General features: G+C 43.3%; 2 protein-coding genes and 1 pseudogene across 14 annotated transcripts; 1 reads left to right on the forward strand and 2 right to left on the reverse strand.

The window, feature by feature from the left end:
• Positions 1-2135: 2135 nt before the first annotated feature.
• Positions 2136-10367, reverse strand: LOC101165529 (peroxisomal succinyl-coenzyme A thioesterase-like; annotated as a pseudogene). Its single transcript, XR_013656515.1, has 9 exons — positions 10238-10367; positions 6382-6583; positions 5903-6314; positions 5362-5481; positions 4439-4521; positions 4261-4354; positions 4021-4101; positions 2664-2805; positions 2136-2461 (listed from the first exon to the last, which is right to left on the reverse strand). The product of XR_013656515.1 is annotated as a peroxisomal succinyl-coenzyme A thioesterase-like (transcript).
• LOC144992506 (uncharacterized) lies at positions 7999-9324 on the reverse strand. The gene is made up of 2 exons (XM_078949193.1): positions 8326-9324; positions 7999-8138 (listed from the first exon to the last, which is right to left on the reverse strand). Exons 1-2 carry the CDS (start codon positions 9212-9214, stop codon positions 8125-8127), a joined length of 903 nt encoding a protein of 300 aa, XP_078805319.1. The 5' UTR covers positions 9215-9324; the 3' UTR covers positions 7999-8124.
• ftsj1 (FtsJ RNA 2'-O-methyltransferase 1) lies at positions 8115-24217 on the forward strand. 12 transcript variants are annotated; one of them, XM_020699888.3, is made up of 12 exons: positions 10353-10490; positions 10596-11766; positions 12335-12461; positions 12590-12659; positions 12731-12830; positions 12877-12976; positions 13051-13103; positions 13171-13224; positions 13911-14013; positions 21356-21439; positions 21534-21637; positions 23422-24217. In XM_020699888.3, exons 3-12 carry the CDS (start codon positions 12341-12343, stop codon positions 23584-23586), a joined length of 954 nt encoding a protein of 317 aa, XP_020555547.1. In that variant the 5' UTR covers positions 10353-10490; positions 10596-11766; positions 12335-12340; the 3' UTR covers positions 23587-24217. The 12 variants fall into 12 exon arrangements, with proteins under 12 accessions (XP_078805313.1, XP_020555547.1, XP_004084525.1 ...); XM_004084477.5 differs by having other exon boundaries at positions 12898-12976; XM_020699886.3 differs by lacking the exon at positions 13911-14013.
• The last annotated feature ends 774 nt before the right edge of the window (positions 24218-24991 follow it).

Raw genomic sequence — 24991 nt, forward strand, 5'->3', positions numbered from 1 at the left:
CCTCTCTTCCATGAGCTGGGAGTTTATTCCATAAAACAGGGGCTTGGTGGCTAAACGCTCTACCTCCAACCGTACTTTGACTAATTCTAGGAACCACAAGCAGTCCTGCATTTAGTGAGTGAAGTGTTCTGATTGGATGGTAAGGGACTATGAGGTCCTTAATATAGGACGGGGCCATTCCATGTAAGGCCTTATAGGTTAACAGGAGGATCTTGAACTTGATTCTAGAATCAACTGGGATCCAGTGAAGTGAAACTAACACAGGAGTGATGTGATCTCTTCTGCTAGTTCCAGCTAACAATCTAGCTGCTGCGTTCTGAACAAGCTGGAGACTTCTTAAGGAACTCTTAGGACACGCTGCTAACAAGGAGTTACAGTAATCCAGCCTCGACGTAACAAATGCATGGATGAGTTTTTCAGCATCACTCTTAGAAAGTATATTTCTGATCTTAGCAATATTCCACAGGTGAAAAAAGGCAGTTCTACACGCCTGAGATATGTGAGCCTTAAATGATAAATCCTGGTCAAGTAAAACCCCAAGGTTTCTAACTGTGGAATTGGGGGCTATACTTATACCATCCAGGGAGACTATCTGAGCAGACAGAGCATCTCTGAGGTTTTTAGGACCAAGTATAATGACCTCAGTTTTTTCTGGGTTCAAGAGGAGGTCATTAATTGTCATCCAGGTCTTGATGTCACTGATGCAGGCGTTCAGTTTCTCTATCTGGTCATTCTGGTCAGGCTTCATGGATAAATACAACTGCGTATCATCGGCATAACAATGAAAATTAATGCTGTGTTTCCTGATTATGTTTCCTAGGGGTAACATATAAAGCGTAAACAGGATCGGTCCCAAGACTGAGCCCTGTGGGACTCCATAGTTGACTCGAGTGCACTGAGAGGAATGTGCATTTACATTAACGAACTGATACCTATCGGACAGATAGGATTTAAACCACTGGAGAGCAGATCCTCTGATCCCTATGTCCTGCTCTAATCTATGGAGTAAAATACCGTGGTCGATAGTGTCAAAGGCAGCACTGAGGTCCAACAGGACCAGAATAGAAAGTAGTCCCTTTTCTGAGGCCAATAACAAGTCAGGTTCGTTCAGAGCACTAGACAGTGCTCTGAACCTTTTTTCTTCAATGATTTGTGATCTTCACTGGTGTCCATGGATTACATGAAATCTTTCCACCTTTATCCACCTTTGTCATGGTAGGGAGAACACCTTAATGGAAGGGGGGGTCATCTAAGATAGCATAAGGGTTAAAATGGGCAAAGAAGAGGTTTAAATCCTCTGTCGGTGCAATGTGATCCACCTCCTTAATCTGTGCCACTCGCCACGGGGCGAGCACACCCTGCCGTGCCACCAGGGAACCCGCCCTGAACCAGCCGAAATGACGACCTTTGGGATGAGATGTCCACAGAGGACGCGACCGCCGCTGCATCGCAGAATTCCACGCAGCCTGGAGGAGAGCAACACACCACAGGGGGCGTAGTCGGCAAAAACGGGAAGCAGGATGGATCTGCGGAGTGGCGTGGTCGGGATGCACCCCTCTCTAGTGAAGTCCCCCTTCTTGCTCTTTTGTTTTTCCTCTGGCAAACAAAAATGATAGGGATTGTATGGAGGATCTCAAGAATGGGACCTATGAGGAGCATTAAGTAAGCATAAGTCCCAGTCTCTTTGAAGGAGCATTTTTCCTTTTTTTCCAACTCCAGAGACGTTTTCACCAGGTTCCATGTTTCATTGTTCTTAGAGCTATTGTAGATTTCTTCTATTTGTCAGCATTTGCTTGAAAAAAACGCTGCCTTATAACAGCCATTCTTGCAGCTAATTTGGAGTTTAGCTAATATTTTAGAAATATGATGGCTGTTGTTACCAATTTAGATAGTACAGTTTTTATGCTATTTCGGCATTTGACTATCGTATTTGCATTAGGCTAGTTCGTTTAGTTAATACCGGCGTTTCTTAAGTTAGAAACAATATCTTGGCATCAGATTTGTTTTTAAGGCAATTACTCTATCAGTTTAGACTTATTGCTTCAGCTTCTTCTGCAAAAAGTTTCAGCGTCTGCAGCAAACGGTGTCTTCAGCGACAACACTCAGCATACAGTATTCACCCTAGCATCACAGGAAATGCCACATTTCTACTTTATTCGGTTTTTTCTTTTCAAATCATAAGACACAAAGGAAGAAATACAAGAACCCCTTAAAGTTTGAGTCTAGATTTTCCATTTCATCTATGGATCACACATGTAACTGCAGCAGATCCACTTCTCAGTCAGCATGGGGCGGAGCAGCTCCACAGGGCCTCCAGGTTCCTCTTACAGGTGGGACAGGTTGACTGCATGAGGGTCAGAGCCTCCATAGAGATTTCTCCTCAGAAAAGTCACGATCTTCCTCCAGGAGTCCTCTTGAGCGGCAGAATGTTCTGGCGTCTTCCCCCCCCACAGGACCATCACTGTGTACAACACAAGCAGTTTGAGAGCAGTTGCAGCCGCCCCCCAGAAGGGGTTCAGAAGCAGCCAGGTTGGACCGCCCACCCTCTTAGATAATAAAATCAGGTCAAATTCATCTATAAGCGGTTCAGAAACAACATAAAAACCTCCCAACCCTTTCAGAGTTCGGACTGAACCAGTCAACCGGTTCTGATCTGGACTCACTCTTCTGGCCCACCCCAGCTCCTCTGAACATGCTGGATGGGGTGTGGGGTGTGTATGGTGGCTCTATCAGATGACCCGTCCCTGGGTAGGACAGAAGTGTCAGCAGCTGGTCGTTCCCGGCTCTCTCCATCATCTGCTTCATCTTGAAACAAGAAAGTGACAGCTGAACAGTGGAGCAGGACGCTGGCGCATCAGCAGGTAAAGGCTGAATGCCTGTGGTCATTTGCATTGTGTGCCGCCCATCGCTGCGTAAGTGTTTGTGGGCGTGGCTCAGTGGGACTTCTTCCTGTAAAGTGCTTTGGACCAGAAAGTAGTGATTCCTTTGGTAAAAAGAGTCTGATCATGATTTCACTCCTGAAGTGGTCTGCGAAGCTGGCACTCCTAAAATCAGTATTAGCTCAAATATCTTTTACAAAAGACATTTGGGATCATTTCTGTTTTATATGAATAGGTTAGAGAAGTGAAGTTTTAGATGTTCCCCACCCCCTCTCCTTTATTTTCCTGGCTGTGATCCTTTCATGTCTCCGTAGCGCCATAGCTTCAGTCATCATCAATAAGGATGCAGGTCAAATATAAGCAGCAGTTTGCTGTAAAATATTGATCAATCTGCCGCTTCCTCACACTTTTCACTGGGGCTTCCTGTTGGCTCAGACTGAGGAAAAGACACAAAATAGTCCATAACAAAGGACACAAAAGTCATGATCAAGTCCAGATGGCTCGCTTTATGAAGCATGTTTGAAATCTTTTCCCCATAAAAGTTTTAAAAACTCATTTGCATAAACTTTAGTATGTTTACCAACGGAAATGACAAGTCATTAAAACTGTTACATTCAGAATGTAGACGTGATAAAAACTCAGAAAACTCTTCAACAGAAAAAAGGATTTAGTGGTCTACAGACATCCTCCCTCCCTCCCTCCATCCCTCCATCCCTCCCTTCATCATCATCCATCTTCTAAACCCACACGTGCACGAGAACATGCAAACTCTACACAAAAAGCTCCAAGTCGGGATTTGAATCAGGGCCGTCTAGATGAGAACATTAAAGTTCCACTCTGATCATCTTTTGATCCATGTTCAAAGCCTGATTTATCTTCCTGATAGGAAATCAAGGCTTCCATGAGAAATCAGTTGGATCAGTTGAAAGGAGGTAATCTGTGTTATCTAAAAGGAGCATCTTGGCTCCAGATGTTTCCTGGATCAGGAGTGATCTGCTATGAAGAAGCTGTGCGGGTCCAGTGTTCTGGACTTGTGGAACTTTTACTTTTGTTCACCTCTTTCTTTCTGCGCCACGCGGACCTCATTGCCTTCCCCTTTGGACTATCATCTGGTACAAAACCTGTCTGCTGATGGACTCACATCAGTGGCAGACTCATGGCTACACCAGTTCTGATCATCCTCCCCCACCACCAGCAGCAGTGGACACTGAAGACGCCCCACCTGCTGAGACAGAGGGCATGTCCACCACACATGAAAACCATTACACTCCCACCTCCATGCTTCATAGGTGGGACATGTATGTTTTAGGTTTGGAGCTGCCACCATTGTCGTTTTTGAGACCTGAAAAAACCAAAGCGAAGGCTGCCGCCCTGTACTCACATCCACTTTCAGAGAGGGGTCAGAAGGGATTGGCAGTAGCAAGCCCCTCCAAATCACCTCATCCTGCTCACTGAAAGAAATCTTCTCAAAATTTCTGTAACACAAACACATCACGCCCCCCTCTCTGTCACAGCAGTGTGTTCAGAGACTGCAGAGAAGCTGAAGCAGCTGAGCTTACCTGGAGAACAAATCCATCATTTGCTGAGGGCCCCCACTGACCGGCTGAATGTGGCTGCCGCTGATGCATACGGCACATCTGAGCTGGGGGGACAAACTGGCCTTTAGCACTCGAACACATTCAGGAGCTACACAGATTTTATGAAGCAGCAAAACTTCAGGCTAGAGATGACAATTTCTCTCGGCTGGCCTGGGAACACCTCGGGGTTCCCCCCAGAGGAGCTGGAGGAAGTGGCGGGGGCATCTTTGCTTAGACTGCTGCCCCCACGACCTGGTCCTGGATGAGCAAGGAAGATGGATGGATGGATTGGTAGAGTTCAGGCAATTAGGGGTTAAGGTGGGGTTACCTGTAAAACAGCAGTAGCTACTCATGAGCTGCGGTGAAAACCACTAGAGTTGGGTCTGGGTTAAAAAAAACATTGATCGCCTTAAAAATTGTATATATTGATTTATCATCTCCAAAACCCAAATTTACTTTTCAGTAATTCTTGTAGTTTATACTGGTAAAAACTGCTTTAAAGTAGATTCAAAAATCCGAGATTTATTCCTGAAATTTCCTCCTTTGTTCAGTTTATGGATCTGAAGTTATGTGAAAACAGTTCCCTGTAACCAAAGATGGGCTTTATAGAAAAATTCAAAACATAAATTCATATCAAATCAAATGATGAACTTGGAAATGGATTTGTTCTTTTGGCCGTCACATCCGGCTCTAACGGTTTAGATGGATGACAGTTCTGCCCAAAGATGATCTGCAGCTGCTCTGGATCACCAGCAGTCTTCATCTCAGTGCTGGTCACTGACGGTCAACACAAAGCCTTCGTCTTACAGGAAATGTCAAATAACAGCTGTAAAGTAGAAGCGGCCCAGAGAGAGCGCTCAAGTCCAGCTCATATATGAAGAAAGAGGTTTTTGGAGGTGCCTTGCCTTTACAACTGGGGAGTAGACGGCCATCTTCAAGGTGAAAACGGTGCCGAGGGACAGACCCAGCATGGCGATCCTGCTTCCCAACACCTGAGGATGCTGCTGCAGGACTCTGTAAGCTGTCTGTACAGAAACAGGAACCGTTAGGCTTTGGTCAGTCCCTCTGGTTTACCAGACCTACTCATCACCGCAGAATCCTTTCTGTTCTTTACACCAACGCAAAGTCATTTCCTCAGACGACATCCTTCTGATCTCTCCACCTTTCTTGTCTGCATCCCATAAAACTTCAGTCTTAGACCTAAACCCTTCCTCTTCCCTGTTCATAAATACACCCTCCTCTTCTTTTTGGACTTCTTCCACCCTTGCTAATCCTGCTTCCTGCTACTCAGGGCTATGATCATCCAGGATGAACGTCATGGTAGACTAGGATTAGGCATACTTTTTTGGTCAGACACAACTTTCTGGATCTACCTGGACTCGAATGTACTGAACAGAACTCTGTTGAAGCTGCATCAGTGAACAGACACTGTGACCAGATTCTGACCTCAAAATACTGGTTGTCCACCATCTTCCCCGTCTCTGTGGTGATTTTACTGGTCAAGTAATCCAGGGCTAGTGAGGCGATCCCGTGGGAAGCCAGTAGAGCTGATCGGTACTCCATCAACTGTCCTCCACCCCCCCACAGATCCAGCAGTCCAGGGAAAGGTCCAGGTCCTTTGGGAGGTCCAAAACAACAATGCAGCCTTTTCTTACACAGTATTACATTGAAAACCCTGCCATGAAGCCTACGGGTCACTTCTGTGGGCCGTTTACATGGATGTTGGAATGAGTGGGATCACATGCACAGCGGACCCACCTGAGACCAGGCTTGCTGCCTGGAACTGGTTTGAGGCTCCAAAGTAGACCCATGGGTTCCACTCCAAAATACGATCCTCCTACGCTGCAGTCGTCTGCAGCTGTGAAGCAGTAGCTTCAGTTTGACATTCAGTAGAGGTTTCTAAAGCCAGAGTTTCATCGGCGTACCGTTTATGTTCCCAGAAGAATCGGCCACATAGTGAGCACAGGCTTCCCACCGGTGCCCATCTTCACAGCGGTGCAGGGCGTGGAGGGTCACTTGAAAACCAGGAGGGACGTTCTGGACCAGGATGACAAAAGCCTCGTCCATCAGCGCTCTAGACGGATGGACAGACAGCTTCACATTGGGCTGTTTGTTGTCCATCCTAACCTGTTGGACAGATAGACTCATGAAAAATGCTTTTGTCTTTGTTTCTGGTGCTCCTCCTCCTCTGTCTGCTATGAACTTTCACGAAGAGCTTAATGATTAATCTTTGACATTTTCTCAAGTATCCCTGAGATTTTTCGTGACGCTGGTACCACAGCCCACTGACGCTGCATAGAGGCTTCCTGGGGGACCACTATGGATCCTCCCCACAGACGGTTTCCTCCACAGGGCCCCTCTGTTCCCCCGGTACCCAAAGGGCTACAGGAGAGGTTTGCCGAAGGCCCGGCCCGCGCCGGCGTGGGATGACTTTCAATAGGTCGCAGCGAGGGAGCTGCTCTGCTACGCACGAAACCCTGACCCAGAATCAGGTCGTCTACAAGTGATGTAGCACCAGGATCTTCACAAACATGCAGTGACCGCTTTTGGGCCGCAACCCTGCCCGTCACGAACGGTTCTAATTAATCATTAACTTAACATTAACATTAACATTAACATTAACATTAACATTAACATTAAACATTCACCGGCTCCCCCCTGCCCAGCCTAGAGGACATTGCTGGCTCTCGCTATACGAGCAGAGCCAGGCAAATCATCAAGGACTCCCACCATCCCAACCACCACCTGTTCCAACTGCTACCGTCAGGCCGACGGTACAGATCGCTCAAGGCTCGCACAAATAGACTCAAGAACAGTTTTTTCCCCAGAGCAGTCAACCTCATAAATAAATGTGAATCCCACAAAAAGCTGTAACTTCGTGCAATAACTGAAACCAATGTGCAATATTAACAATTCCCAGTGCAATATAATGCAATTTAAAATAGTTATTTAGCTTTGTACATATGTATATTTTCAGTGAAACACAATTTTATTGTGTTTTACAAGATTATCTATTTTTATTGTTTAAGCAGCTGGAGAGCACCGGTAATCTCGTTGTCACAAGTTTCTTGTGTAACAATGACAATAAAGGCTTTCTGATTCTGATTCTGATTCTGATTAAGCTTAGTTGTTCATTAATCAAAGATTAATGAACAACTCAGAGATTTACTGCTGACTCATCTGGGAGGCCAAACCTCCTGGTCAGTCTGAAATCTCTAAACCCAGAAGGTGCACCAGCCTCTGTAAATTTGTAAAAGTCTTTTCAAACAGAAAAGTTAAAGTTTGAGAGGGACTGAAGATCAAACCCCTGGAAGTTTCCAGCTGGAACTGGAGCTGATTAAAGCTCAAACAGTTCTGCAAGAAGCAGGAAACTCCTGCGGTTACCTGCAGCCATCTGATGCGGGTTGCCAGATCTGATGACAACCTTTCGACCCTAAACTTCGACACTAACCGTGCATGCGCGGACCGCGTGCACGGGACAGCCCAACCGTGTGGCGGAAGGGGGATCAAAATCTTACGTGGCTGCAGAAGGAAGATCAGAGGATTTCTGAGGGACCGACAGCGACCGGACCTCCCCGCACAGCGTCTTCTTCTTCTGGTCCCGGGGGCGGTCTCACTGGGGTCAAGCCAGCCCTCTCTCCTCTGACGGCGGTCAAGTGAGCTCTCTCTCAAAAACGGTGTGCTGCTTTTTTACATACATTGCGGTAACAACAAGAGGGACTTATTTATAAAGTAGAAAAATAAGAAATGTAAGAACTGTCATTCAACTTATATGTATAAACTATTTACACACGCACCCCCCATATTGATATATATATGTATATATATATCTATATATACATATATATAAAAAAAAACGCCCCTCTCACCCTCCGCGGGTGGTTTCTCCCCCAAGCTGGGGTCCTCTACCAGAGGCCTGGGAGCTTGAGGGTCCTGCAGTATCTTAGCTGTTCCTAGCACTGCGCTTTTCTGGACTGAGAGGTCTGAGGTCTTTCCAGGTATCTGCTGTAGCCACTCCTCCAGCTTGGGGGTTACTGCCCCGAGTGCTCCAATTACCACAGACACCGCTGTCACCTTCACTTTCCAGGCTTTCTTCAGTTCTTCTCTGAGTCCCTGGTATTTCTCCAGTTTCTCATGTTCCTTCTTCCTGATGTTCCCATCGCTTGGCACTGCCACATCCACCACAACGGCTTTCCTCTGTTCTTTATCCACCACTACAATGTCTGGTTGGTTCGCCATTACCATCCTATCAGTCTGGATCTGGAAGTCCCACAGGATCTTTGCCCTCTCATTCTCTACCACCTTCGGAGGTGTTTCCCATTTTGACCTTGGGGTTTCCAGTTCATATTCTGCACACATGTTCCTGTATATTATTCCAGCCACTTGATTGTGGCGCTCCATGTATGCTTTACCTGCCAGCATCTTACATCCTGCAGTTATGTGCTGGATTGTTTCAGGCGCCTCTTTGCACAGCCTACAACTTGGGTCTTGTCTGGTGTGGTAGATCTGAGCCTCCATTGCTCTGGTGCTCAGGGCTTGTTCCTGAGCTGCCAGGATGAGTGCTTCAGTGCTGTCCTGTAGGCCAGCCCTTTCTAGCAATTGGTAGGACTTCTTGATATCAGCCACTTCCGTTATGGTCCGGTGGTACATCCTATGCAGGGGTTTGTCCTCCAGCACTGTATCATCTGTTCTCCATTGCCTGAGGCATTCACTGAGCACACTGTCATTTGGGGCCTTGAGCTTGATGTACTCATGCATCTTGGATGTTTCATCCTGGATAGTGGCTTCTACGCTCACTAGTCCTCGGCCTCCTTCCTTGCGGCTAGCATACAGTCTCAGGGTGCTGGATTTGGGATGGAACCCTCCATCTTATGGAGGGTTCCATATATTGATACATTTTTTTTTAAATCTCTCTCTCTCTCTCTCTCTCTCTATATATATATATATATATATATATAGATATAGATATAGATATATATATGTATATCTATATCTATATCTATATACATATATATATATATATATATATGTATATATATATGTATATATATATATATATATATATATATACATATATATACCTATATATATATATACATATATATAGGTATATATATATATATGTCACTTCTAGTCGATTTCTATTAGACTAAGATGCTGGCAGGTAAAGCATACATGGAGCACCACAATCAAGTGGCTGGAATAATATACAGGAACATGTGTGCAGAATATGAACTGGAAACCCCAAGGTCAGAATGGGAAACACCTCCGAAGGTGGTAGAGAATGAGAGGGCAAAGATCCTGTGGGACTTCCAGATCCAGACTGATAGGGTGGTAATGGCGAACCAACCAGACATTGTAGTGGTGGATAAAGAACAGAGGAAAGCCGTTGTGGTGGATGTGGCAGTACATAGCGATGGGAACATCAGGAAGAAGGAACATGAGAAACTGGAGAAATACCAGGGACTCAGAGAAGAACTGGAGAAAGCCTGGAAAGTGAAGGTGACAGTGGTGCCTGTGGTAATTGGAGCACTCGGGGCAGTAACCCCCAAGCTGGAGGAGTGGCTACAACAGATACCTGGAAAGACCTCAGACCTCTCAGTCCAGAAAAGCGCAGTGCTAGGAACAGCTAAGATACTGCGCAGGACCCTCAAGCTCCCAGGTCTCTGGTAGAGGACCCCAGCTTGGAGGAGAAACCACCCGCGGAGGGTGAGAGGGGCGTTTTTTTTTTATATATATACCAAGTACATCCACACCGACCCTCTCCATTGGTGCCCCCACCATATTGCTGCAGAGGGGCACGGGACTGCTGTGTGGGTCCCTTGTGTGCCGTGCAAAGATCACAGCAGTGCACATGTAATTCAACAGCCTGTCGACAGCCCGGCCGGTAGAACAGTCAGCCGCTTCACTGTCCTGGTATTTCCAAAGTGGCCAGAACCAGCCGCCCCGTGGACCCAGTGGAGCACCTCAGTCCGTAGAGAGGTGGGCACAAGGAGCTGCAATCGGTCTCCCAGGGGGAGTGCAACATCTTCAGGTCTGGATCACCAGCGGACACAGCTGACCAATCAGGATGCCGTCCTGCTATGACCCACTTCATTGGGTTGGCCAATGATTGGTCTGCTTCTTGTGCCTCTTGTAGCTGTTCCTGCGTAAACAGCTCCGTCCCATCACCGTGCACCTGTCGGGGTGGCCGCGAACGCAGATAAAAACCAGTAGGTTAAACGTTTAACTAAGTTAAACATGGGTTATCTTATTGTGGCACATCGTTGTTGAGTTCAAGGACAATTGTAATTTTCTCTTGTCAATCTTCTTTAGACCCTCAGCCCCACTCTTCTTTTAATGACCCGCTTCTTTTGACATTATTCTTATTTTACCATCATCAATATAGGATTTTTGTTGTTTGGTTTTGAAACAGTCCTGCTATACAACGCAGCCTATGTGATGCTTTAGAGGTTCTTGTATTTGTCAGGTGTTGCACAGGAAGTTGCTTAATTTAATAAAAACTGCACACCAAAGTTTGGTTCTTTCATTTCCAGTTTTAATCAATTTTTTTCTAACTTCTCTTAACCAGGCTAGACGAAATGTTCTGCCTTGTTAAAAAATTACTGTTAGATTTCTTTTTTGTCCCAACAATAATTGTTTTTGGTAAACATTTGGTGAAGTTTAGTCTCCTGATGTTGTCCCCTTTTTTCTGCGATTTTGCTCATTCTTAGGATAAAACTTCAGGCATCATTTCACGAGAGGCAGCCTTATTTTTAGCTATATTCAAAAATATAGCAACAAATCAATACAACACAACATTATTCTCTGTGCACAAACACAAATAGTCTAGACAGAAATACACAATCTATCAACTTTTACTCACACTATCATCTTTGTTGTCAAATTAAAGAACAAAATGGAAAACATCTGTATAAAAATAATTGTATGACATCCCAAGTTAAATGTACACATGTGAAGGTCAACTCGATATTTCACTACTTATTAGTGAATTCAAAACATATTTAGAAACATTTAAAACTGTTTAAGGAGGCAAAAAAAACTTTACAATAAAATGACAAATATTCCTTTTTTTATTGTTTCATATTGTTGTACTTATTTCTCTTTTATCATTTCTATTTTCATCATGTCATTCTGTTTCCTCTGATTGTGATTACTACTAGATCTTGTTCACTGAATGTGTAATAAACCAGCTTTCAGACTCTTTACTGACACCTAGTGGCGGTCTTGAAGCAGCGGATTGAAGGGTTTTTCAACAGGCGCTGCGGCCGCCCCGCGGGGTCTTTACACGTGAGCGCGCATCGTCGGCGGTGAGTAGAAGCCCATGAATTTATGTTTGGTTTCCCTCACGACTCCCTAACTACCAAAGACCTCACAGTGCAGGACTATCCTAATGTTATGAGATGATAAACGCGATTAGCAACACCGCTGCTCTTTCTAAATGGCTAATATGACGTCACCGATTTCCTGAAGTAAAGACCTAAGAAATGCGAACATTTTACGAGGCGTATTTGGATCCACTGTGTTCTCAGGATCACGAACACTTGGATAGTTAGAAAATGAAACATCGTTCAAACGCAATGCATTGTGGTCTACATTTGCCAATCTAGTGAGCATCGACGCTCGGTGCTTTTTTTCGCAGAGACTTCTGGGAAATTTCTATGGGACGTGATTTTGTCATTGTAGGTTCAGACAGAAAAACGGCTCACTAACTTAAGTAGTGAAGGAATTCAGACACAATGGCTGTTTCTTCAGAGAGCCTCAAACCCCACTGAGTCTAATTCCTATGGCTGCCAATCAAAGTATTGACAGCAGGATGACTGCAGGGCCCTGACATCAGGTACCAGTGGAAAACTAACCTGGATGTGATGGCCACAGGTCGCCATGGGACGCTCCTCCAAAGACAAGCGGGACATCTACTATCGTCTGGCCAAAGAGGAAGGATGGAGAGCCAGGAGTGCCTTCAAGCTGCTGCAGCTGGACCAGGAGTTCAACCTGTTCACAGGTGAGACACGCACATCTCCACGGAAACGGGTCCCTCAAACATCTGCATGTAACGAACATCTGCACAGAAAAGTTTGTTGATGAAGACCTGGAGCGTCTCACTGATGCTTGTCTGTGTCTGAGCTGCAGGCGTCAGCAGAGCGGTGGATCTGTGCGCGGCGCCCGGCAGCTGGAGTCAGGTTCTCAGCCGCAAACTCAGGTGTCCTCAGGTGCTCAGCCTCACTGCTGCCCTCTGAAGGAGTAGTTCTGTAAAGAGCCCTTCTCTGGCAGGGGGGACGAGGGGGCTAAGGAGGTGAAGATTGTGGCGGTGGACCTGCAGGCCATGGCTCCTTTACCAGGAGTCACCCAGATTCAGGGAGACATCACAAAGGTGAGGAGGCTGCAGGAGTTTCTGCTGTGGGAGGATCTTGGTTTAGTCCTCCTCACATCCGTTCCAGGTATCCACAGCTCAGGAGATCATCCGTCATTTTGAGGGCCAGGCGGCCGACCTGGTGGTGTGCGACGGAGCTCCCGATGGTGAGACGATCCGTCTGTTCTCACCCGCTTTAGTGGGACTGTCCTGTGACGGTTGTGCTGCTTTGTTTCCATAGTAACAGGGCTGCATGATGTGGACGAGTATATCCAGGCTCAGCTTCTGCTTGCAGTGAGTAAAACGTCGAGCGTCTCCTTCTGCAGATGTTGCTTTGGTCTGACGGCTGTGTGCTTGTCAGGCTCTGAACATCACCACCCATGTCCTGAAACCAGGGGGGACATTCGTAGCCAAGGTGAGACCTTCTCTGTTCTGCATCAGCCAATCAGAGCTCAGCCTGAGCAAACGGCCCAAATCAAATCAAATCTAATCAAATCAAATGTTATTGGTGCTGTTCTTTTCCTACTAAAGTGATTCAAAGGGCTTTACAAGAAATGTCTCATTTTAAAATTCAAAAGTAAGAGCAAGACCTTCACACTCACAGACACACACAGACACACACACACACAGAAACAAGCACACAGAGGTGCACATTCAAACGCACACACTCGCACACACACACAACATAATACAGTTTCCAATGATTCATTCATCAGAGGCACAGTAGAAGTCTGGATTTGTACTGAAGTGAGGAAACAATATTCTGGCTTCCTGCCCACACCAGTGACCCCTCCCCCCGTCACTGATGTGGAGGATTCATCTGAGGAAAACACTCAGATGGAGCTAGAAGGAAAAGGAATACACAACAGAAAAAGCAGAGGAAAATAAATCAATAAAGAAATATCCTCTTTTTATGACCGTCTAGAAGTCTTCAAACATGCTCCTCTGACCCGTCTTTTCCCCAACCCTCCTGCATTTTAAATTCTGAGTAGAATGACCGGTGTGCCGTGAAAATAAGAAGTTCTGAGAGAACGCATCGTGCTGTATGTAGGCGGTGAGTGCATCATGGTGTGGGCCCGGCTGACCCGTTGCTCTTCTCAGATCTTTCGAGGGAAAGACGTGACTCTGCTGTATTCCCAGCTGAAGATCTTCTTCAGCCGTGTGACGTGTGCCAAACCCCGCAGCAGCAGAAACTCCAGCATCGGTGAGCGCCTCTGCCATTAGCAGTCCAACCACAGAAATATGCCAACTAGATCAAAAATCTCAGGCATCACTCGGATTCTGAATGATGGCAAGGAAGCCTAATGTTGTCTTAACCTCTGACCCAATGAAGAGGGAGGGGCCTGTTTCATCCACCCACCTGTCAAAAACCCACACATAATAATGCAGAAACTTGAGCTCTAATGAAATTGGAACAGGAGGCTTTGACCCCCCCCCTTCCAGGCAAAAAGGCAAAGGTAAAGTAGTGATGAAAAAAAAACGTAACAAATATTTTAATATTTAATAAAAAACAGGGATTGTTTTCAAAAGTATTAATATAAATGCCACTTTAACAGCCTGGTGGGAATTTCTCAAAATATCAAACTCCTCGATTCAACCGTGCAGAATGACACCCATCTGGAACAACCCGGACATCCTCATTAACTAAAAAATGATTCACTTCCCAGCTTGGCAAGCAGGGGGCGTAAAACAACTAGAGCATATAATTATTGATAGAAGATTCATAACTCCCCAGGAACTAAAAGACAAACATGGAATAAATAACTTCTTGGAATATTAGCAACTTAAATCAAGTATTACCAAAAAGTTTAAATACAGAGACAACGATTCAAAGCTACCAGAAGTAGTTACCACTCTGATTAATTTTTAAATGGATAAAACTCTCTCCAAAATATACAAACTTTTATGTAATTTAGATAATAATATTTCACTTCCAACAACAAAATGGGATGCAGATTTGAGCATCAGCACAGATGGAAGCTTTTGGTCAGAACTTTGTCTAAACACCTTTAAACTGACAAAAAGTCCAAATCTGCAGCTAATCCATCTCAAAACTCTTCACAGAATTTACTACACTGGACAGAGGATGTTCAAGATGGGTCTCAGCAACTCAGACATTTGTGACAGTAATCTGCCCCACAGTTACATGCATGCACTGTGGTTCACCTGTCCAGACTCTCTGGCAGCAGGTAATAACTCAAAATAACTCCAATAACTCTCCCTGTGATCTACAATGAAAAAAGGTCAGGAAAAATTAGACTGATGCATTTCCAAATATATCCTAACAGAGAAATAGTGGATCCTCTCTCGTCAAGGTCCCATTGAGACTTTGGAGGCTGCAGCTCCTCACGTCTCACAGTTTGCGTTAAATTTCACAAATTTAAACTCAGCAGCTGCACGTCTGTTTCTCATCCAGTGATAATAAAAAAGTCTTATTCTTCTGTCTTCTGCTGCAGCTGGACTTTTATCTGTTACCTTTTCACCAGTACAGAGTTCCCTCGTTTATTTCAGGAGTTTCATTCTAGAAATAACTGTGAACAATGAAATCCATGGAGTCTGATTCCAGACGTTTATGGCAGGAAAACTCCTCACTGTCTAAATACACTTTTCTCACACAGACATGAACATTTTCTCCCTTTTCTCTGGTTTAAATTAAAGGGTGATTAAAGAAGGGGGGGGGGTGCAGAACCAGGGGGGTAGAAGCAGAATAAGGCAGCAAGTTCCTGGATGTTTATAATCATTACAGCAGGATTAAAAGTAATATAAATCCAAAAGGGGGCGGAGCCTGTCCACACACTCCCAAATGACACAAACATACCTGTGGGCTCCAAAAAGCCCACATACAAAACATGTCAACATGTACACAGTTCAACGGATGTTCACACACGCACACTTATGCATTCAGACCAACACATGGGAAACATTTCATTCAATCACGCAAACTGTGCAAAGGTGAGACATCACCTGTGTTAGAGTGGATCTTTATCTTTTTCTGAGGTGGATGATGGGATTTGTTTATTTATTTTGAGCCCTATTAGCTTCCACAAAGTGGTCGCTAGTCTTCCTGGGGTCCATACGCAAAAAAATACATACATTTTACCAATTTCACAAAAACCAAAGCTGATTTCAGAAAATACAGTGACTAATTCATCATATTTACCTTAAAAGCTTCACATGTTAAAATAAGTTAAAACAATTTCATTTTTATACCAGCATATCAAAACACATAGCAACATAACCTCAACAATAATACATTTCATAACAGCATATCATTCAAATTGTTAGTTATTGTAAGTGGTCCATGTATCTTAGTTTTAAAATCTTTTTGAAGTGATATTTGTTACTATTAAGCCTTGTCCTTACAGACACTTGATTCCATGCAACAGAAGATCTAAACAGCACTGTTCTTCTCATGTAGTTAGATCTTGAAAAAGGAACAATCAAATCACCAGAGCTGACCTGACGAGTGTGATATTGGTGACAATACCCACTGTATAAAACTTTGTTTACCAAATATTGTGGACATTTTTTAAAAATGACATTGTGCATTAAGCATTGAAGACTGAGTTGTACTTTGTCTTTTACCATCAACCAACCTAAAATGGTATGCATCTCGTTCACATTGGTCCAAAAAGAGCAACCAAGAGCCACCCTGGCAGCTCGATTTTGGGCAAGTTGTAATTTTTTTAGATGCCCCTGTGTCGCACTAGACCAAATGACTGGGCAATACTCCAGATGTGACAAAACCAAAGACTGTACAACTGTCCTCATGACTGAAGGTGGACAATTTTGCGCACACCTCCGAGCCAGGGCGATTCCTCTGCCCATCTTGGATACTATGTGATTAATCTGATCTGTCCAAGAGAGCTGATCGTCAAATTCAGGTAACATGGTGCATTCAATAAATATTTTGTACCGAAAACGATGCATTTTGTTTTAGATGTATTAAGAACCAATTTATTCAACTTAACCCAATTGGTGACTAAATTAAGTTGATTCTGTAGGGCTGTATTGAGCTCTGGGACAGTAGCAGATGCACAGAATAAAGTTGCATCATCTGCATATAACACCACTTCTGCATTTCTAATCTCCTGGGACATATCATTTACAAACACTGAAAATAAAAGTGGACCCAAACAACTACCTTGTGGAACACCACATGACATAAACTTAAAGTTAAAGTTTGTATAATCCTCTACATGTTTAGAGTTGGAAGCCACCTTTTTTGCGTTGTCTCTCCGCTTCATGAGTGATAATAATTCCTCATCTAACCATGGAGCACTATTACTTTTTACCGTTCTTTTACGAAGTGGAGCATGTTTCTCAACAATCTTTCCAAAAGTTGCCATAAAAGTGTTCAAAGAAGCATTTACATCAATTTCTTGCACAACTGTAGACCAATTCGAACTTTTGATTTCATCCATAAATAGATTGGGATTAAAATGTTTAGAGGATCTGCGATACATGATTCTTCCACCGGATTTAGGCATTTTTGTTTGCTTTGTAATGGCTATCAAATTATGATCAGAACACCCTACTCCAATAGAAACTGCCTGGGAGCATAAATCAGGAACGTTAGTGTAAATGTGATCTATGCAGGTTGATTTAGATGAATTATCCATAGCAATTCTAGTTGGTTGTGTCATGACCTGTTTAAGATTACATGTATTAGCCATTGTAATGATCTTTTCAAACAAAAAACTTTTTTTGAAAACCAGTCTATATTAAAGTCCCCAAGAAGAAACATTTCCCCACATTTATTTGAGACCATTTCCACATTTTCACATATTTTTTGTAAGTATTCTGCATTGGAGCTAGGTGGTCTGTAACAACAACCGACCAGTGTTGGTTTACTAAATGGAAGATTAATTTGCAACCATATTACTTCGATGTCTCTGCTCATTAACTCTGATTTTAGGGTAGCAACAATATTCTCCTTTACATAGAATGCTACTCCTCCACCATTTTGATTCCTATCTCTTCTGTATAATCTGTACCCATCAACATTTAGCATTGAGTTTTCAAAAGTACTATCTAGGTGTGTTTCAGATAAAGCTAAGACATGAATATTTTCAGTCAAACATATTTGTGTGATTTCATTAATCTTGTTTCTCAAGCTACATATATTTAAGTTCAATTCAATTCAATTATATTTGTATAGCCCAAAATCACAACAACAGTCGTCTCGATGGGCTTCGAAGTAAAACATGAACTCAAAAGGATCATGAATACAAAGAGTTCAATAGAAAAATACTAAAATGAACTAACAAACTGACTAAGCTATACTGGCATCTCTGCCCTTAGACCCCCCTTCGCGGTAAGGAAAAACTCCCAAAAAAAACGGATTCCGGAAAAAACAAAGAAACCTCAGGGGTGTCCACATGAAGGAGGGATCCTCCCCCAGGACGGACAGGCGATTTACCAGAACTCTTAGAGAAGAATTAACTTATCTAAATCTACAACTACATATATAAGGTCCAGCAGACGAGTTTCATCCAGCCGTGGTTGGGGGGACAGTCAAAGGCGCGAGTCGAGCCGGAGACAGGAACCACAGCCAGGTGTAGGAGCAGGAGCAGAGACGAGGTACTCGGTCAGGTACAGAGCAGAGACGAGCCAGAGATGAGCCAGAGGCAGGATCCACAGCCAGGTGTAGGAGCGGGAGCAAAGGCGAGGTAAACGGTCAGGAACTGGAGCACGGATGAGCCAACAGGAGTCTAGAAGCACTCCCACTCCCCAGGAGGGGAGGGGAAAGAGATACAATACATGAATCACTGCACCAAACAGAGGCATGGAGAACTAAATGATAAATAATGATCAAGAATAGAGGAGAGGAAGGGTAGAAGTAGATGAGAAAAGAGGACAGAACCCCAGAGCACCATAGTTACCCCAGCTTCAACTTCTAGCAGCCTTTAAAACAAATAGTTATTAAGTTTAATTTAAACAAATTAACATTAAGTTAAATAATCTCTGAATACTAACTAGTCTGACAATAATCCTGTCCACAGAGGAATGTTTTCAGTCTAACTTTGAATGTAGAAACTGAGTCGGCCTCTCTTCCATGAGCTGGGAGTTTATTCCATAAAACAGGGGCTTGGTGGCTAAACGCTCTACCTCCAACCGTACTTTGACTAATTCTAGGAACCACAAGCAGTCCTGCATTTAGTGAGTGAAGTGTTCTGATTGGATGGTAAGGGACTATGAGGTCCTTAATATAGGACGGGGCCATTCCTTGTAAGGCCTTATAGGTTAACAGGAGGATCTTGAACTTGATTCTGGAATCAACTGGGAGCCAATGGAGCGAAACCAACACAGGAGTGATGTGAGTGTGCTAAAACTATACCTGTTTTGTGGCCCATTTGCAACTAAACACAACATATTTGCATTAATACAAAACTTTGAACATACATGACAATAGACGGTTCTCATGATCATTTAATCCGATTATTGCCTCTGTTCATTTACAGGCCAGATAACAAGTTTGTCATACCTTAACTCAGCTCTTTCCCCTTTTTCGCTGGCTGCTTTCAGCTGGGGCAGCAATTCCCTTCTCCTCTGCTGCACCACATCCGAAAAGTCTTCATTGACATATATACTTGTTCCCTTTAACTTTTTGGTTGAGGAAAGGATACGCTGGCAATCCTTGAACCTGAGAAGCTTGACAATAATCTTTCTAGGCCTCCGTCCTTCTTGAAACTTTCCAAGTCGATGTGCCTTCTCAATTTCAATGTTTGAGGCATCTAGACCCAATTTCTCAGACAGCATTTGTTGGATCTTGATTTCTAATCCACCAGTGGTTTCTCCTTTTTCCTCTGCAATCCCATCAATTAGAAGATTAGATCTCCTTGACTGGTTTTCAAGATAGTCCAACTTATGAAACAAGTCCTCCATTTCCTTCTTGAACTTTGCAATGTCATTTTCAATTGCTTTGATTTTTACATCAGTACCTTTATATGTAGATGTCACCTCTTCCACGATGCCCTGGTTGAATTGTAGGCTTGTTTTCAGTTCATGGACTTCTTTGATAACACCATCCAACCTTTTTGTATTTCCATCCATGATGATCTGAATAAAACTCTTGAAGTTCTCTTGTTGCTGTTGTAGCATTTCTTTGTAGAATTCCTTTTGCTGATCCATTAAATGGCTCAGTGTACTCATGGTCACAATAGCATCCTCATCAAGCAATGTTTTACTTGGTTTGGGAGGCATTATTTCTCACTCACTCTTACCAAGATGTACCAAAGAAATATTAAAGTGAGGATTGTTTTTTAGGCCTCGAGGCCTAGAAGCCTCCAGCCCCAACGTGATCAATTGCAAATGTTAAAGTTCCATACAACCTCAATGTTGTTAGAATCTCCAATACTCAGTCCCACCACTGATGTCAACCGAGTATCAGGTTTATGTAAAAAGAGCAGGAAGGCATGGGGGGACAGAGAGCAGCCCAACCAGGAGAGCAGCACCCCCAGCGCCAGACAAGCAACCCACCGCCACATAGGAGTTCTGGACATCCCCCCACCCTGACCCCAGGCATGGACCAGAGGCCCCTAAGGGAGACCCGCCCTACGCTCCAGACAACTGCCCACCCAGTCCACGGTTGGTCCAGGTGAGAGCAAGACAGGAGCCAGACACCCCTGCCCTGAAGGAAGACGCCCCAGAGCAGTGGGGGTCCACAAGAAGTGTTGTTACTGTGGCCCGACCAGGCTCCCCCATGGATGGAATCTGTAGAAGGCCAGCGCTCGAGGGCAAGGACCAGAACCCACTGATTGTCCTCATTTTACCCCTCCACCCGGAACTCCTATGGGACTCCATTATCGGTTCTCATTTGTAGGGCGTTCCTGTGGAACGTTTTCATTGTGCAGGGTGAGGTGTTGTCTGTCACAGTGCAAAGTGCGACTGCAGAGTTCGGCCTTCCCAGTGGATCCAGTGTGGTTTTATTGGTGGCCGGGGTTGATTACATAAAAGGGGGTCATTCAATCAGGGAGAACAGGAAAATCATATCTTGTATAATCAGCACTTTTCACAAAAGTTTTTCTCACTGAAAGACAGAACTGAGAGGATCATTTTCTGGTGATAATGGAGTGTAAACAAGTGATAACTACACAAACCCCAACAAACAGAAACAGGTGCTGTCTCACCTTTGCACAGTTTGCGTGACTGAATGAAATGTTTCACGTGTTGGTCTGAACGCATAAGTATGCGTGTGTGAACATGAGTTGTATTAACTCCATGTTTACTTGATTGTATGTAAACATCTTTGGTCTTTGTTGTAAAAGTAAAATATGTCCAACACCAGAGGCTTTCAGCTCTCATCTGGACAAGTTATAAAATAGACTTGTCCTGTATTTGTTTGTGACATCTTTTCTGAAACCGTCCTCTAGTGGTAGTGTGAGGAACTGCATCCTTTGGTTATTCCTAGTTGGCCTTTAATGTAAAACTGGAAGGTGGGGGCTTGTTGTTTCATGAAAAGGTAGCTTGCACACACTGGCGCACACCTGGGTTCAGGCTTAATTATGCTGCAGGTGTGAGTGCAGATCTGTGTGTGTTTGCAGAGTCCTTCGTTGTGTGTCAGAGGTACTCCCCCCCTGCCTGTTACATCCCCAACATGTCCAACCCCCTCCTGGATCACTGCTACGGTAACAAGTCTAACTTTGTGAATCGGCTCTTCTGTGGGTCCGTGGTCGGTATTCCGACCGGATCCTTAAGTCAGATTCTGTTTCTGTTCTGCAGACGTGGATTTTAACCAGCTGGACGGCTCAAACCGCTTTATCGTTCCCTTTCTGGCCTGTGGTGACCTCAGTGCTTTTGACTCTGACAGGACGTACCCCCTACAGGTAAGCCCCCCTGTAAAACAAACCTGTTGATGTTTCTTTCTCAGATTCTGCTCATCTTAGTGTTTCCTATTAAATGTGAACTTTGTGCTGGTCATGCACGCCAAGCCGTGCTCTTCCCTGCTGGGACTCCAGGGACATGAAGGGTTTCCAGTCCCAGAACTTAGCCCTGGTTATGTTCAGCTATAGGACCAGGCATGTTGTGCTTCAGAGGATCTCCTACCCGGAATATAAATAACTTATCCCAGAATGAGCTTTAGCTTTAAAAACAGCAAAATGTTGAAACCGTCTAGAAACAAAAGCAGGCTTAAAGCAACAGATTTGACCCAGCAGCTCTTCTTTAACCCTTGTGCTCTCCTATGGGGTCCAGATGACCCCCCCCCCCCCTTCCATTGAAGTGTTCTCCCTTCATAGTATAGCACAAGGGTTAAGGTGGCAAAATTGGACACGTTTTATATATATATCAGTGACGTGCGGTGAGGTTAATGGCTGGTGAGGCACTGACGTCATCACTCAGATTTACAAACATATGAACCATGAGTATAAATAACTGAGTAACTTATTCACCATTTAATTGACAACAGTTAACGTTTTGTTTAAAATATCATTTCAACATGTTTTTTTTTCATATACAAACTGCAGCATAGAAAAAAGCACAAACGTTATTATCGTCTTACCTTTACTTGTAAATAAAGTCCATACGCCGCTCCTTCTGAAGAAAATGACTTGCCGCTTGCTATCACTTCTTCTAGTATTATATTCAGGCTGTTCATAATCTTAGGGCTCACCGGCGCCCCCTAACATGAGGCACGAGAAAGTCTGGCCTCACCCAGCGGCTTTTTTGCCGGCGTTTAGCGCTCAGCACAAGAAACACGTCCCTCACATACAGTTATTTATAAAAACAAACACTGTACATCATATACATCTGCTAAATTATGTAAACTCAGCTCATATAGTACAGGTGATTGAACCGACACACAGAGAGACAGCAGTACTGTCTGACTGCATAGGTATTGCGCAATCCAAGGTGAGGCTCAGCGGGCTGGTGCCTCATCGCACGTCATTTCTTATTATCTGAATGGCAAATGCGGAAATTCAGCGATTTTGAAAAGAAAAAACACCCAAAAATGGTACATTTAAATGGAAAATGACTGCAAAGCACAAATTACTGATTAAATATAATAATTGAATTTATTTTTTCTCTTTTCTTCCCATAATGACAGGTGAGGCACAGCCTCACCTGCCTCTCCTGACTGCACGTCACTGATATATATATATATATATATATATATATATATATATATATATATATATATATATATATATATATATATATATATATATATATATATATATATATATATATATATATATATATATATATATATATATATATATATATATATATATATATGCGTCACAAGGAAAATGGAAACAAGATCAGAAACTCGTGCGTTTACTTTGTCTGTTCTTAAAGGTGGAAAGATTTCATGTAATCCATGGACACCAGTGAAGATCACAAATCATTGAAGAAAAAAGGTTCAGAGCACTGTCTAGTGGGTCTAGATGACCCAACTCCCAATGTTAAAGTGCCTAGGATAGAACAAGGGATAAAGGGCCAGCTCTGAAGACCCCACTAAACACAGCCAAGTGGGGAGGCTGCCGGTGTTACCGAGGCCACACAAACATTCATTATTGAAAGAAGAACTGAGTTTCATTTTCTAAACACAGAATGTTTCACTTTGGCCTTCTTAAACATCTTCTGCTGTCTCTCTTTCTTTCTGTAGCTCGATGCAGACACAGAGTATCATTACACCCCACCACCACAGCCTCCCATTTGCCCTTCTTACCAGCAGGCCTGCCACCTCCGCAAAAACAACCTGCTGTCCAAAGAGGGCGCTGCCGGCAGCACCTGCAGCCAGGGTCAGAACAAGGGTCTTTATCGGTTTTAAACGGAAGACGCTGGAGAAAATGTGCCCCAGACTTTGCCTGGACATAAGTATGGACAATGTTTTCAAAATAAGTAATAACCATCAAACCCTGAATGTTTGCTTCAGCAGAGCATCGCCTCCACAAAGACACAGCACCTCCTGCAATCTGGAAAAAGAAACAACTTCTTACCTTTTTGGAAAAATGTCATTTTACCTCCAAGGAAATGTCCCTCTTTCTGCAACATAGCATACTGGAAAACTTTAAAATTTTATATAAAGATGTCTTTTTTGGGTTTTACATTGTCTTACAAAAAAGGAGTTTTATAAAACTTGCTAAATGTCTTATTCAGAAATGCACATTTTTTTCCAAAAAACCTCAGTTTAATCAAAAAATACACTGAATCTATCAAATCTCTTCAGACCATGGAGCTTACAAGACTCGTAATATTTTGGGGTTTGTTCAGCTTGTGGATCTATAATTTCTTTTTGTTTTTATTATAATTTTTCCATATTTTATTTTTATTACTCCTAAAAAAGTAGGCTTTTTTCATCATCTACATATCCTTCCAGTATTAATGTTTTCTTGTTGATAAGTTAATGTATATCTGAACATTGGCGATAAAATAAAAATTACTTCCGGATTTGCCCCACATCCCAGAAAAGGGTTTTTCTTCACAGCTTTATTTTCAGAACTTCAAGTTCAACTTTGAGTTTTAAGATGTCATTAATAACTGAATCTTCTAGTAATGCACAATGATTTTTTACTACCGATACTGATATTTTCTTCCCCCTTGTAGTTGATACGTAAAGTTTTTAAATACTGAAGAAAAAAATAGTTGTATAGTATGTATTCCAACAAATCTGCAGAACTAGTTTTAGCTGTAAATTAATTGATAGTACAAACACTTTCTTAGCCTTTTCAATCTGTCATATATCTGTCAACAGAGAAGGTGCATTTCAATGGTCAGAACAAATACTAATGTTATAACAGATGATAAATGTTCTAGTATAACGTGCAAAAGAAATAGTTTAACCTAAAGTGCAAGAGTATTTCTTTGTTTTAAACTGAAGTGCAAAATGCATGGTTGCTTATAGAAATTAACTTTACAAAAACAGACATTTAAACCTTTTACAAACCAGAACGACAAAAAGAAAGAAACCACAACGATTACATTTCTTTTGGGCTTTTAACTGTGGGATCAGTGGGAGATTTTTCTTGACCAAAAGGAGCATCTCTGCTTTCTCACATTAGCCGGTTTCTCTTTACATCCAGCACACTTGCAGCAGAAGAAAACAAACGCTCTCCATCAATGCTAGCACAGGGTGCTGCCAGGTATTCCCGTGCACAACCTACCAGGTGTGGGAAATGGTAACTGTTCCAATATTCCAGTGGTGTCTTGGTCTTCTCGAGGCTTTCAGGTAGGTT

This window comes from Oryzias latipes, chromosome 6 (genome assembly GCF_053564925.1).
Source record: "Oryzias latipes strain Hd-rR chromosome 6, Olatipes_Hd-rR_3.1".
In the NCBI taxonomy this organism is placed as follows: domain Eukaryota; kingdom Metazoa; phylum Chordata; class Actinopteri; order Beloniformes; family Adrianichthyidae; genus Oryzias; species Oryzias latipes.